Source organism: Syngnathoides biaculeatus, chromosome 15 (assembly GCF_019802595.1).
Source record: "Syngnathoides biaculeatus isolate LvHL_M chromosome 15, ASM1980259v1, whole genome shotgun sequence".
Classification (NCBI taxonomy): Eukaryota; Metazoa; Chordata; class Actinopteri; order Syngnathiformes; family Syngnathidae; genus Syngnathoides; species Syngnathoides biaculeatus.
Genome location: NC_084654.1, coordinates 14997261 through 15013224, shown reverse-complemented (window position 1 = coordinate 15013224; position 15964 = coordinate 14997261). Strand labels below are relative to the sequence as shown.

Below are 15964 nucleotides of genomic sequence, written 5' to 3'. Positions count from 1 at the left end.
TTCCGTTCCTTATCTGGTGTCGTTCGTCTCCATGGCAACGCCTGGGAGAGGAGGATGCCGCCAGCCGGTTTTCTGCGTACAAAGATCAAGGACAACCACCGGCTCCACAACACATCCTTGTCTGATGAGCAAATGGACAACACTTTATCTGTTGATTCAATGTATAAGGGCATATTTAAGCAAATAATGAATGCAATAAAAGTAAAATAGTCTTCACATTGCATGAAATAAACAAATCCTTTGTGACAACATCTGAAAACAGACCCTGTTTACTTAATTTCATTCAAAATCGCCTCGCAATTACTGAGCTGGACACATCTGTCATGTTTTAGTTTAAAGTGCGACTGTCATGAAATGGATGATTTTTTGGGATTATTATTTGGAAAAACCTACAGCCAATATGGTCCCATGTGTTTTTTCACCACAAAACTTGATTTTGACGGATACAGCTTTTTGTAACTCCCGCCATGAAAATCCTCTTGATGGATTTGTTTTCGAGAAGAAGCAGGAAGTGACATAAAGGACAGCGGCGCCCCCTAGTGGACTGTTTGTTTCCATTGGTTTTACCTCCGAAAAGGTAGCTCCTCGTTCCTTCGTGTTAGCCAAAATGCCGGCTCAGTGCATTGCTGAACATTGCTTGAACACTCGGGAGGATTGAGTTACCCTTCATAAGTTTGAAAGAGACCCGGTTCGTTGTGAAAAATGGATTGCACGGGTGCAGAGGACGAATAAATAATAAATAACAGGTAGGTGTGTATACTGCTACTAAAAAAAAAATAGTTTGGGGCGGACCACGTAATCGGTCTCTCTCATAACGTAGCAAAAGATCCGCGTATGAAATGTGTCGATGTCCGCGTCGCCCAGCCAATGATGTCTCACTCAGCCTCGTCACGATAGTGTTCATCGCGTACTGCGGCGGCTTTGAACATAGCCCTAAAAGCAGCATGGCTCGCTCTACCTTCTCCTTATATGCCACTGGCGCAGAAAATCAGCCACACCAGCTGAGGCGCCGAGTTCGGCGGTCACAGCTTTGCCGGGGGTGGCTCTCAAGAACCCATCCGAGAATGCGTTACTCAGTCGCGTGCCCGCATAAAGCTCGACTGTGACTAAAGCAGCACCGCTCGCCTCTGTCATAAGCCACACCGGCCGGCTGCGATGAGCCGCGATGGCTCAACTCCGCCGCGGAAGTGGATCAGACGGGGATGCGGTTTGGCCGTGATCGTATATCATCTGAATATGGTTCGAAACAATAGTGTAATATTGCCCTGGTAACTTCACTCGGTTGTGTGGTGTTGTCCTTTTCGAAAAGCGCTTCGGTGTCAGGAGGGGGGTCGGAAAAATGCGAATATCTCTGTTGTTCGGCTTCCATAGTAGCAGGCACTGCGCGTTTTCAACGGCGGAAGTGACGATGACGTCAAGGACAGAGGACGCGACTAATATGGCGACCACTTGGATGTCGAGGAACACTCAACTGCGCAACTTTGCGCATGGATGACGCACGATCCGCTCACATTTATTTTTTCGTATGGACATTGAAGTGAATACTGTTATATGTATTTTTCATTACAATATCTATTTTAGAATGTTTATAGGGATGACAGTCCCACTTTAACAAACCGCCAAACCAACTACTTGTTATAAACGTCTGTTAGCCATGAAATGTTATCAAGGATCGGTTATTGACCTATTTTGGCACTTTTACAACCTTCTTTAATCATTGCAGCGTGTCAAATTACTCAGTTGCTGATTTAGGGATTTGACCCAAATAACTCCAGTATACCGTCTCACCCCCCCCCCACACACACACCTGCAGAAGACTTTAAAAGCCACGTTTATTGGGTTTGTCTTCTTTGTCTCCTGCCACATTCTCCAATATTTTGCTCTCAATGTCTCCCAAAGCACAAACGCTTTCTGGTCTGAGTCATTTCATCAAGGATTCATTGGGGTTATTATCCCATTTTTTCCTGTTTTTGGGCACCTTTTTATGACCGTGTGAGGAAAGTGTATGCTCAATTATTGCTCTACGGTGATTCCACCTGGTCTATCTTCCTCTCCACTTCCCTCGATGTTCAGTCCAGCTAAGCCTTTCTCTGTCAAAAAAGTACCCTTGGTACAAATATAACAAGCTGTGATGGATACCGCTCATATTTTTCTCATAAAACCTGCATATTTTGCAAAAAAAAGGGGGGGGGAGAAATAACATTTTGTATTGATCATGGGATTAATTCCACCCTGTCGTCAAGCGGAGTGTGAATTTGATCATCTTTTGCCTGTTCGAAACTGCTCCTCTAAAGAGAGCGTGTGTACTTTTTATTTGCTCTGTCCAGAAGTCCAAAGCGAATGTCACGTGCAAACGCTGGATGCAAAAATATGGCGACCATGTGAATGAGAAGCGTTCCTCCTCCTTTTCTGTCAGCAGATCAAAAGACACGTAAAGTGTTGTCTTTGGCTGAAGTGCACGCATGAAAATATTTCACGTTTACTTGAAAAGCCTGACAATCAGTTGCGCGATCTGAACACTTCCCCCGTTTTGAAATAAATATCCTTCCTGGCCCTTCTGCGACAAAGATGTTGTGTGGTTTTGGACCGCACTTGAGCAAAATTTTATTCGTCAGCCCAGAAGCTGCAGCTGTGATCCCACTTGTTTTTTTTTAAAAAAAAAAAAGTTCAGGTGGTAACAAGCTCAAAGCAGATGCAAGTTATGTGCATTATCTTGGCCTAACGTGCTTCTTAAAATGCATCTGGAGTTGATTTGCGCATGTGTCGGCAAGATGGCCTCCAGTTACATCTTCATGTCTGGTAATCTGCCCTTGACGACGAGGATTTAAGTTTATTGAAACCAGTGTCGCTGCTGTGAATCAAATGTTTTGGACGACATGGTTTGGACTTCAGGTGGAATCAATGCGATCTCTTCTGGGAAGCGGGTGCAGCTCCAATATCCCCCCCCAACCCTGAGTTTTGAATGAATTTTCTTTGCCGTTTATCCTCACAAGTGTCGCGGGAAGTGGTGGAGCTTATCATCGCTGAGCGGGAATCGATCCCACGCTCCCCACACCAAAGGCAGGCATGTGTACCACTACACCACCCCAGAATCATGTTCAATTAATTTGAAACACTACAAAATCGTGATTTGCTTCGCTGCCATTGATTTTAAATGGAATGAAAATGAATAACTAATTGTTGTCGAGTGAACGAAAATTTGCGTTAAATAAATATATTGGAGGCACGGTGGTTCAGCTGGAAAGCACTGGCCTCACAGATCTGAGGACCCGGGTTCGATCCCGGCCCCGCCTGTGTGGAGTTCGCATGTTCTCCCGGTGCCTGTGTGGGTTTTCTCCGGGCACTCTGATTTCCTCCCACACCCCAAATTAATTGGACACTCTAAATTGCCCCAAGGTGTGATTGTGAGTGTGGCTGTTTGTCTCTATGTGTACCCCACCACCTCCTGCCCGCTGACACCTGGGATAGGCTCCAGCACTTCCGCAACCCTTGTAAGGATAAGCGGTTCTTAAAATGGATGGATAAATATATTGGTACACAAACACTGTCTAAGCGCATCCCAATCGGGAATGTAACAATACTCGTATGGTTAAATTCATTACCCTGTGGCGAGTTATCTCAATATTTGAATGACTTTTTCCCTCCTATCTTTGTTACCGCACAGTCGTGTATCTCGTCACGTGTATCGCCGCGCTGCTCGGAGGCCAACACGTGCGGACCAGAAGAAATTCAAAAGGGTATTGCCCCACGTGCGGGGAAATCCTGTTTCCACCGTGCACTGTACTGACGGCAAAAAGAAAAAAAAAACATTATTTTGCACTTTAAAAGTATAATTTGCATTTACTGAGATTACTTTTCCTGATTTTCTAATTTATTTTACTCAAATGTAGAATATGCTTATAAGTTAAGCTGCAATTGTGTAGCAATTTAAATATTCTTCTTCATATTTCAAGTTTTACATTTTTTAAATTCTATTGAAGTATAGTCTTATTTTCAGTTACATTACATACCCCATTACTTAATAATAAATAGGTCAGTTTTTCCTCACGCCTACTGTTCTCATTTTCTGTTTGAGTAATATCACACTCCATCAAGCCTTTTCTAAACATTCCATACCACAAACTACGTCAGGTATGAATAATTATTACTATGAGTGGATTGATCCGATAGCGGTATTAGCCAAAATTAAAGGCTGCAGTATTTGTATCGGAACTGGAAAATTTTGGATTGAGACATCCCTACTTTGTGGCTGATCTACACAATCCCCACACTTTAATCCATTTTTCACAAAACAAGCTTACTCAAATGTATCCAACCAATTTTCACGCTTTGTTTAAAAAAAACAAAAAACAATTCTCTCTTTGGGCGGCAATGCAACTCTGTAGTGTGAGGGGGGGGGGACAATAATTATACAACACTTGCTGTAATGTATAAAACGAAGAGACGGCGTGGGGACGGATTGTTACGTGCAATCTGTCAGCCGACGTATTTCAGTGACGGGCCCTCTTAGTCTGTAACTCTCTTCTAGTGCTTCGACGCCACTCCCAATCTGCAGCTGATAATGATTTGGCCCAACATGGCACCCCTCCTTATTTTAATTTAATTAATCTGTTTAGTCCATTTTCCACAAAAAACAAAAACAAAAAAAAAAGTCTTCACTAGTGTTGAGACGTACTATAAAATGTGATGGCACACACACTTAAAAGGTTCGGGATATTGGGCTTTCGGGTGAAATCTCATATTGAATTGTCAACAGCGGATGTAACAAATCAGCGCTGGAGCTCCGTTTGTTTGCTATAAAGTCTTTTCTTGGTCACATGAAAGGTTTCTTGAGGATGAGAAGATTGCCGATTTTGAAAATTCTCCAAAGAGTCTTAAGTTAAAACAGCTTGAAGCTGGTCTCCTTGTGAACAAAGCCACAACAACTGATATTGGATTCGATGTGGTTTGGCAGGACTTTTAATTCTGTGCTTTTACATGGACCACATTGTTAGTGCAGGCGGGGTTCTGAAGTCGTGCTCCATTATCAGTTTCCGGTCGTCAACGACGTCTCCATTCATTCAGCTGTCATCATCGTTTGACTTTTGAATTTTTGAAAGGTGCGATTGTGCAGGCGACCTTTATCCGGATCAGAACCGAGAGTCCTTTCTTGGAGGACTCTCTTTTGGACCAAGATTTCGTTTAACAGGCACAACTTTTGAGGGCTTCGCAGTAGTCTCTTCTGGTCAATCAATTAGTCAAAGTCTCCACTGAGAAACTGCTGACAACTTTTGGCGTTAATTTGCATGATAAAATTGCACATTTTAGTGGTTTTTTATTGGGCTTCCGGCCATGCTACCCTGAGAACGCCCGACCTCGTCAGATCTCGGAAGCTAAACCGGTTTGGCCCTGGTTAGTACTTGGACGGGAGACCGCCTGGGAATACCGGGTGCTGTAAACTTCTCTCCCCCGGCTAAAATGCAGAGGGGTTGCGTCAGGAAGGGCATCTGGCGTAAAACTGTGCCAAACAAATGTGCGTTCATCTGCGATGACATGCTGTGGCGACCCCTACTGGGACAAGCCGAAAGGAAAAGAAGAAGAAGAGTGGTTTTTTATTGTAAGGCAGCCTAAGGACCAGTATACTCACATTTTTGTGTCTCAAAACCAAAATCTCTTACCTGATTCCCCCTCGTCTTAAACTACTCTTGACAAAAATTGATATACTGATAGCAGACATGCTTCATCCCATCTGCAGTTGAGTAGCTGTGTAAAGGCACACCTTGTTTGCGTTATAATAATCATGAAATAAAAACAAAGTAGCATCAGTGACCAGCGTTGTGACGTTAGTGTGATCATTGACTCAAGTGTTTTGTCAACTTGATTGTTCCCCCCACTGCCGGCATAATGAGGACTTTAATATCGCGCCTGATCCTTTTCTTCATTATGTACTTCCTTTCTTCTTCCTTAATTATCATGCCACGTACGCACGGGCGCTGGCGACGCGCTCCCTCGCATTACGTAGAACCCGCCCGCTGACGGTATTCCAATGTTCCACTGAGGAGTGCTAATGCGAGCGCTGCGAGGATGGAGCCCGTTTACGAAAGCGCTTCGCTCCGCCGAGACCAAACAGTCGCGGAAACGCAAAAGTTTGAATCATCCGGTTACGATCGCAAGGGCGGATGGATAAAATTGTCGATTCAAATCAAATGCCACTGAGCCGTGAAACGATTATCGTTTGGCATTCACCTTGTGGTGTGAAATTCCCTGCTAGATGGAACTGTTTCGTTTCATTCTAATGTGCAGCTTACATTGAATACACGGCGGCCCGGCCCGGCTTGACCCGGCGATCGTGTATACGCATTCATCAAAGTTCAGTGCTGCTCTGCTTACCAGGAAGGTTTAGATTGTGTTACATCCGTGAAGGATGTTTAGGGTCACTGCATGATTGTGTTCTTGCAGGAGAATGTTTCACTCAATCTTTTCCCTGTTGCTTGAAAGTGGCTATGGATCTTCACCCAGCCTAGCTGACCGTCATGGGTGGGCAAAGTCGGGTCAGGGGCGGTGATTTTTATTTTGCTGTTGTGTAGCAAGACGGTGGGAAATCAGACATTCATACACTTTTACACCAATAGGCAGATAACAGATCTACTTTTGTATGCAACCTATTAAAAAGTAAATTTTCAATAAATTTGTGCGTCTCCCTTTTGATACAAAGTAATGCTTTAGATGGTGAAATCAATTAGAAGAGATGATCGCAAATCTTCCTCGCGATCAGGTGACCGGGAAAAATCATCCGATCTAGGTTGGTGCGTTCATAAAAGATAGAGCAATACTTTTTTAAAATTCGCAGTGGGGAAAAGTGATTTTTAAATGTATCATTTTGTTAATTGAAACGCGTTTTACTTTGTGACATTACATTAATTCGCATTCAGTCATCAGCAAGTCTTAAATGAACTGCCATTGCGACACGAAACAGCACAATAGATTCATCTGGCAGAGATGATTAATTACATAAAGTATGTGAAACTTTGACAGGTCGTTTCCTTCACTTTACCAGCGACGCTGACAACTGTCTGTGTGATGAACCCGAAACATTTTTATCTTCAGTGCTGAGCAGATTGCTTTTGAACGAGTGCGAGTTCAACGGGTCTTCTTGGGTCGCTAGCATCTCTGTTTTATCGTCCATCAAACTATTTTCGATACCGCTTATAACATAAGGGGGTCTTGGACAAAGAAGGGATGACTGAGACCTCAGATTGGGTTGAAGGTTGAATGACCCTTAGCACGCAGCTAAAACAATGGAGTTGCTTCAGAACAACTCATTGACTGTTCTTGATGTGCCCAACCAGAGCCCTGACTCAAACCCAATTGAGCATCCCTGAAGAGACCTGAAAATGGCTGCCAACCAACATTCACAATCAGAATAAAGGGCCTGAATACTTATGGCTGTGAGATATTTCAGTTTTGGCATGGTGGATCAGCTGGGAAGCGTTGGCCTCACAGTCCTGAGGTCCTGGGTTCGATCCCGGACCCGCCTGTGTGGAGTTTGCATGTTTTTCCCCGTGGCTGCATGGGCTTTCTCCGGGCACTCGGGTTTCCTCCCACATCCCAAAAACATGCAACATTAATCGAACACTTGCTCCAAGGTGTGATTGTGAGTGTGGCTGTTTATCTTGATGTGCCCTGCGATTGGCTGGCGACCAGTTCGGGGTGTACCCCGCCTCCTGCCTTTCGACAGCTGGGATAGGCTCCAGCACTCCCCAATGACCCTTGTGAGGATAAGCGGCTAAGAAAATGGATGGATGGATGTGCAGAAATTTAAATTTTTCTCTGTCAATTTGGAGTGCTTTGTGGACATTAATGGGGAAAAAATGGTTATATTTTTCCAAATAGCTGCAATAAATTTAAAGGAGTCCAATTACTTTACGTAGCCACTGGATAGAAAAAAAAAAAAAACAAGGAAGGAGTGGAATGAAAGCTCGATGTAAAAAAAAAAAAATTGTAAAAACGGTTCCATTAAAAACAAGTACCAGTTCTCCAAAAAGTTGTTTAAATGAAACTGAGCACAAGTTGCGCATGACTTACTACCTCGAAGGGTAGACGCAATCCAAATGATTTTTATACCAGAGAAAATATCTGGGAGTTTTTTGTTCATTAAAAATGTGCGCATCTAGATAATATTTGTGCAAAAGAAAACACTTTGGAATCAAATTAAGAGTATAAATGTGGAGTGGGTAAGCAAACGTCAGTACAGGTAGTGAGCGCGTCTTTCCTCTGACGAATACGCGGGGTGGGGTGGGGGAGGGGGGCAGTGAGCATCGCGGTGATGACGTCAGTGCAGCAGCATCAGTAACCCTTAAAGAAAAAGAAAAAGAAAAAAAAAAAAAAAACATCCACCAGTGCGCAACTCGGGCCGACGGGCGAGCAACCGACCAACCAAAAGCCGCAGCAGCCCGCCGCGTCTCTTGGGGCCGCTTGCGTGCGTCTCATCTGCGGCTACATGAGGAGCTAAACGCGCAAGAACCAGCGCGGGCTCTTGTTTCGAGGGGGGTGGATTTGCCCACAACACGACGGAGCCATGGACCGCGTGAAGAAACCAAGTCTTCGTCTTCTTCTGCACGTCGCCGTTCTTTTATGTGAGTGACAAATTCAAATCGTCGATTCCCTCGGGAATGTGGAAGTTTTTTCTCTTAACGAGTTGCTGTTTTTTTTTTTAAAACTTTTAAATATTAAAATTCTCATTTGGATTCGCACTTTTACAAATGTTTGCATTTTATATGCAACATTTTAGTCAAATGGGACAGCAATGGAATTAAATATATTCACATTGGCGTGTCGAGACTTAACAGAAACTTCAGAATTGGTCACCGGAAGTTGATTTACTTATTAATTTTTTTAAAAGCTCAATACATTGTACGGTATATAATTGGATTTAGTAAACAGCAAAAAAAAACCCCAACTTTATACAATATAGATATATATATAAAATTGTCTATCGTGCTTCTATAATGTACACAGTATATTTCTTACCACAGTAAATATATAGAATGTGTATATAGTCTCACATCTATATGCTTTTATATGTATGAGAGTACATATTGTATTTTCTCAAAAGAAACTCTTTAATTTACTGAACTCCATAGGTTGAAGGCATTTTTATAGACTTTTTTTCTTTTTTTTTTTTGCACTGCATTTTTAATTTTAACCAGAAAAAAAATCTACACGAAATATTTAATCTATATATCAATTGAGGGTGGGGTTTTGATCTAATTTATTGCTCTAACAACCAATACGTTGAATGCACATTCACATTTTCTGCATTATTACCGAGCACATTGTGTATATATATATATATGTGTGTGTGTGTGTAAGTAATTCACTCGCTGTACATTCCATGAACGCTGATTTATGAGCAAATTGACATTCCCATTGAAAGTCCCCCAGCGTGCCCCCCAGCACACTAACCCTCGGCGCAGGGAGCCCCCAGGATGGAGACGAGCGCAGTGTCCAGAAATTGCTTTCTGCAATCTTTGCCCAGCATTGATTTGCGCCAAAGTTCTCCTCCTCCCTGTCATCTCCCGGTCGTGTGTGACTAAGGATTTTAGAATTCTACAAAGTTGAAATGCACATACATAAAAAAAAACTTGATCAGTATAATTGAACTGTTAATTGTTTGCAACTGTGAATCTTTGCAGCGACTTGCTTTCTCTTTAGGTTTCTGATCAGAATATTCGGAGTGCTTGGCCAAATTTGTTGTACTGAGACAAATTTCAGCATTCAATGTGACACAGCAGGAGAGCGCGGTCAAATATTTTTGGGCTTCATTCATGAAGCAGGCTGTGCTGAACCTAAATTAGAATTAGAATTCCTCCCTCAGCTTCACAATAGAAGAGTAAAATATTGCCATAACACCGGCATACAGTTTAATATGCTGATTGCAAACTAATATATAATATTTAAATGTAGGCACCGCTACGTTCGAATTTTAAAAGTAGCAATACAGTAGTGAGGTTTTTTGTTGTCTTTTGAGAAATGTAAAATGTGATACTTTAAGACGCTCCGAGAAGTTCAAGTGCAACTCCCTGCTATTTTGTGTGTGTACACCGCTGTGTCTGGGCTCCATTAAGAAGAAAACCACATGACGGATGTCTGTTTAGTTCGGCTCGGTTGAAGTTCACATTTGCTATTTATAACTCTTCTGCTTCTTTTTCATCGCGCTTGACAGCAGATGGATTGCTAATTTGTTCCCAATTGGATTAAAAAAACACACAAACTACTACTAAGCGTCCAGTTCGATTGCTTTGTTGTCATAATTGTAGTACTCGCAGCCTGCTGGGGGGCCTTCCGCATAGTATTCTTGGGTAGGCAGAAGAATCCAAGCATATTACTCAGGCTGTTTGGCAAAATTGTGCGCCACTTCGCAGTAACCAGCAGGGGGCAGTGTCAAACGTCAACATTTTTGCCTGCTGAACAAATAAAGAATTTGAGTTTGGATGATGCCAGCGCAGCAGACACTTTGGGAAAAGACAAATTCATCAATTTCCCCCTCTGTTTGCACACCACAGACCGCTTGACGGGTGATGGCGGAGAGCGTGTACTCGTACGACGATCGAGTGCATCCACTTTCGCGAGCACACCCTTCTGCTAATTCCTTGTTTTGAATGACCGACGACACTCGAGCCAAGCATCTCCGCGCTCACATGAGATCTCATTAATGCCAGCAGCGCACACACTCACCATTCACCTCAAGAGAACTGTCGCCCCCCCCCACTACAAACAGACTTTTTATTGTGTTAATCAGATTATTATTATTATTATTCTTAAAATAGTATTTTAATACTTGTTTTTTTACATGTTTTCCTATTTTTCCTATTATTGTGTGACGTTAAGCAGTTTGATTACTGCGCTTCAAAAAGGGACATCACAAAAATTTAAATGCATTGCACATTCAAAACATTCAGTAAATATTGATAAAAGGATACAACGGTTCTAATTTATTCCAAACAGTCTGTTTTTGTCTTTTTTTTTAAAAAAGGGAAATACAACTGAACTGTACTTAGCCTGTGATTCTTTAACCTACAACTAGTGGTCCTCATACCAGTCGACGGCAATTTTGCCTTTTTTTAGGCAGCCGACAAGTTGAGCCGATGGCCTCGAAAAATAATTAATCAACAACAAAATCCACACAAACAAACAATTCCCAAGTCATTTATGAAAACAGATGATGCAGTGAGGGTGGGGAGGGGGCAGAACTTGTGGTTAGCACATCCATCCATCCATTTTCTTAGCCTCTTATCCTCACAAGGGTCGTGGGGAGTGCTGGAGCCTAACCCAGCTGTCACTGGGCAGGAGGCGGGGTACACCCTGAACTGGTTGCCAGCCAATCGCAGGTCACATCGGGACAAACAATCGCACTCACAATCACACCTTGGGGCAATTTAGAGTATCCAATTATTGTTGCATGTTGGAAATCGGAGTGCCCAAAGAAAACCCACGCAGGCACGGGGAGAACAGGCAAACTCCACACAGGCGGGGCCGGGATCGGACCCTGGACCTCAGAACTTTGAGGCCAACACTTTACAGCTGATCCACTGTGCTGCCCTGGTTAGCACATCTGCCACACAATTCTGAGCTTCAGGGTTTAAATGTGATCTCCAGCCTTCTTGTGTGGATTTTGCAGCTCTCTCCCAGTTTTCTCCGGATGCTTCAGACCCCCCCCTCCCATCCAACTCCAACTCACGACTCAAGCCAAGTGCCGATATTGACGTTTGGCTAACTGAACGAGAGAACCGCGGTTCTCGCCACCAACGATCATTTCAACACGCAAAAATCCACACGTACGCCACCAAAGCAAATCTGTAAACTGCGAAGCAGACGTGCTAGTCAAAACATTTCCACAATATGACGAATATATTAGCATCGTTGGAAGATTCTTACTCTGTTAGTCAACGTCGTAAACTCACCGCAAGCTCGTTAAATCGGTGGAGTTTTGCCACTGTCGGCACGCCGCGCATTCATCCAGTAAGTCATAACCCTGTGTTTCATTAGGAAAAAACAGAAACTTCAAAGAAATTCAAACGCGCACCATATTTCTGTTTACTTGCCTGTGTTGTATAATCCTTTTTAATTGGAAATTTGCCTCCCCTTAACCCAATATGCCGCTCATTTGCAATGGGATGATCAGGTTGGTCTGTTCCGTACAACATGCGTCCCTACTTTGCGTGATTCGGAACTTCAGGCTGCAACATGGCTGCATCGCCCTCTCGGCGTCCAGCTGTCCCCGGTCGCTTCTTCGGCGCTCACGTTTGCGCTTTGCAGCAGCAGTAAAAGTGGCTGGATGAGATCCAGGTTTACGTCGTGGATGAAAGCAACGCTTCCGAGGGATCAACTCGGGCGCCATCGTGACGGATACGTTAAGGCGACAGGAAGGTTCCGAGTCCTGCACTTGAAGGACCTTTTTCTTTAGTCTGCTCTTTAAGAACAAAGCAGTTCTGATGGCTGAAGAACACTTGAGGGCACAATTTCAATTTCAGTCAAAATAGTCTGTTTTTTTTTTCTTTTTTTTTTTTACATTAGACTTTGTGATTAGTTTATCACCTTGGTTGTTTTTACCGTAATTTCGGGCCTACAGAGCGCACCTGGTTATAAGCCTCACCCAGTGCATTTGTAAAGGAAATACCATTTGATACATACATAGGCCGCAGCCGTGTAAAAGCTGCAAGTGCCCACATTGAAATATGAGATATCTACAAAGAAAGACGGTACACAGAGTTTTACGCTAACGCGATAATGCTAACACTAGCACCGCCGCGCTAATGGGGCCGCTTAAAAAAAAACATAATGGTAAAAATCACTAAGACACGTCAGTAACACGCTAGCGCAGCGCTCACAGGGCCGGACTGGTAAAAGTTACTTCCTCGGCACATATATTTCACCGGTCTCACTCTTACCTTTTCCGCTTGAGCGCCCCCCTGTGGCCGTTAGAAAAAAAAAAGCACAAATTAGCCGCATCGCCGCATAAGCCGCAGGGTTCAAAGTGCGTGGAAAAAAGTTGCATCTTATAAGCCGGAAATTACGGTATGTTGAAATGTAAATGATTATTTTCCCACGTGAAAATGTCCTTTTAAAAACTATAAAATGTGTCCAGAGTGGAGAAAAAAAAACAAAACACATGTGCATCGATTTCAATCAGTTGAGTCCATCCCAGCTAACTGTTGGAGTGAAGCACGGTGCACCCTGGACTGGTCGCTGGCCAATCTTGGGGCACATTTAGAAAACCATTCACATCTTATCTCATTCACAAGTTTGTCTTCTGTGAGTTTTTGGAATGTAGGACTAATACCTTGATAAAACCCACGCAATCACGGGGAGAACGTGCAGACTCCAAACAGGAAGGCCAGAGACAAGATTCAAACCACTAACCCCTTGTTTTTCAAAATGTTGTCGTTTATTTTCTTTTTTAGGGCCAGGACCAACCCCCAAAAATGCTTATTGGTAATACATCCCCACTTATTCAAGAATTTTTTGGGGTTTCATTGCGATAATAACTGCTGTCAATTAAGTGCAGATGTTCATCATATGCAGCCCAGCTCAGTCGCGAAACCCCCGTGGAAGAAAAAAAAAAAAGAGCGTGTGGGGGGGGGGGGATATGCTGTATTGAATACTTAAATGGTTCTTCTGACTGTGTCTATAAAAGGAATGCAGGTGAAGTTCTTCCAGGACGGGTGCCACAAAATCTACCGTCCACTTTGAAATTACAAATTTTTCCCTTGGAAGTAAATCCCCCGGCAATTGGATTTTTTAAAACTCGGTGGTTAAATCCATAAATCCAGAAGCCTCCAGATTTTGCTGTCTCAGATGGATTATCCTACCAAACCAACTATCCTATGGCGTGGGGTTTAAAAGAGATTTTTCTTGCGGAGGGGTTGGGTTCCCCCTCACTTTTTGTCTTTGGTCTAGTATTATGGAAAAAAAACAGTTAAGTATAGATATGTGTACCCCACTTAAGACTAAATTGTTTATAACAATTTTGGTTGTTTGTCTGTACCGTTAAGGGCACATCCTGCCGTTGGTGCAAATCTTGATCTTTTATATCGTGCCAAGATGAATAGTTGGCATTATTCTCCCGAGAAAAGCAAGCGTTTTACCGCCAACGCAATGCCAACAAACATCAAACAACCACTTGTTGGCTATTGTTTTCCTTTTTCATCAAGCAGCAAATCTCACAATTCAGTCATGTCTTCAGTCAATGAGATAATTGCTTGAGGTCACATGTTGGTTCCAGTGACAATGTGTTGCAGTGTTGATGGCTGATGTGTTCATTGAAGCCTGCTGACAATTGGCAAGGGGTGTGTGGGGGGGGCAGGAACTACTAAGAAAATTTCTGGCGTTCTCTCTGACTTAAGCACATAATACATTACATTGAAGAAGGCATATGGAACAAACAAAATCTGTTTCTGATTTAGTAACTTCCGTGTGTCCAAGAGTCTCGTAGCGACCCGTTTTCATCGCATGTTGACGGGATGCTAACAAAGTGGCTAATGTCGAGTCGAAGGCTCCGCGGCCGCGTGAGGCGTCACAAGACTCGAGTGCGAGTCGGTTCGTGGCCGTGTCGCGTGAAGGCCAAAGTCGCCGAGGTGGAGGCCAGTTGTGGAGGCTCTCGGTTTTCTTATATTGGAAGTGGACACGCGCTTTCATGCATGTTGGATCATAAGCTGTGACTCACTCACACTTGACACATGCTGTGGACACATGACTAGTCAAAGTACTGTTCTGGTCTAACTTTAGAACCAGACGTATGTTGGATTTAATGGCGGTTTTGGATTTCCATTTACGCAGGTGACACACGAAATATGCGTAGATGACCAATTTAAACGTGTATTACTACACGAACGTCAATATCGGCAAGGAATGACACAACAACAATCCAACCTTAATAGCCCGCTGACGTGGCCGTTTTAGAGCCCCTCATTGTTGCCTCGGAGTGGACATCATGGAGAGAAGACAGAAGAACAAGAGCATCTTGTTGTCCTTTCTGTGGTGCATCAAGAAAATGTTTACTTTCACACGGACTGTATACGAGGGTAAGGTCACCTCGAGGATACTGGCTGCCATCTGCCAGTCTATTTTGCTTATTTAATGATCAACATATAACCAATGAAGCATATTGAGACCGTATTTACCGTAATTTCCGGCCTACAAGCTGTGACTTTTTTCACACGCTTTCAAACGTGCGGTTTATGCGGTGATGCGGCTCATTTGCACAATTTTTCTAACGGCCGCAAGGGGGCACTCGAGTGGAAAAGGTAAGAATGAGACCGGTGTAATAAATGTGGTGAGGAAATGATTTTTACTGGACCTGTTAGCGCTGCGCTAGGGTTAGCGCTGTGCTAGCGTGTTGCTGCTGTGTTACTGGGGTGTCTCTTTATTTTAACTGGCCCTATATTAGCCTTAGCGCTATCGATAGTGTTAGTGTTAGCGCTAGCTTTAGCACAGCGTTAGCACTAGCGTTAGCACAGCACTAGCACTAGCGTTAAACTCTTTCTTTGTACCATCTTTCTTTGTAAATATCTCGTGTTTCAATGTGGGTTTCAATGTGGGCACTTGCGGTTTTTACACAGCTGCGGCGTATACATGTACCAAATGGTATTTCCTTTACAAATGAGGCTTGTAACCAGGTGTGCTCTGTAGGGCGGGAATTATGGTAATTGTATACGCTTTCGTCATATTTTAGATTAGCTTTTGTGTTTTTGTTTTGGCAGACAGAGGTGTGTATAATAGGGGTTCTGTGATTATTTGTTTTTTCTTTTTTTTTTTTAGATTTTATGTGATTAAAGTTGAGTCATCGTGGAGTTTCCCTTCACCCTGGTATGGCACACATCGCCCGTCCTGCCACTTGAGAGCAAAAATATCTAAATTGTGTCACGTGAAGCACGCAGTGTAAATTCCAGCCTCAAAGACCTCGCGGTGGAATGCACGACTGTCA

At 43.3% G+C, this 15964-nt stretch overlaps 1 protein-coding gene and 1 pseudogene across 2 annotated transcripts in view; both read left to right on the top strand.

The window, feature by feature from the left end:
* Positions 1-5321: 5321 nt before the first annotated feature.
* Positions 5322-5440, top strand: LOC133513866 (5S ribosomal RNA; annotated as a pseudogene).
* Positions 5441-8381: 2941 nt separating this feature from the next.
* Positions 8382-15964, top strand: part of ltk (leukocyte receptor tyrosine kinase) — a 60051-nt gene continuing 52468 nt past the window's right edge. For both annotated transcript variants that reach the window (XM_061842810.1, XM_061842809.1), the window contains exon 1: positions 8382-8615. In XM_061842810.1, the coding sequence (XP_061698794.1) occupies positions 8558-8615 (58 nt within the window). In that variant the 5' untranslated portion in view covers positions 8382-8557. The remainder of the gene's footprint in view (positions 8616-15964) is intronic.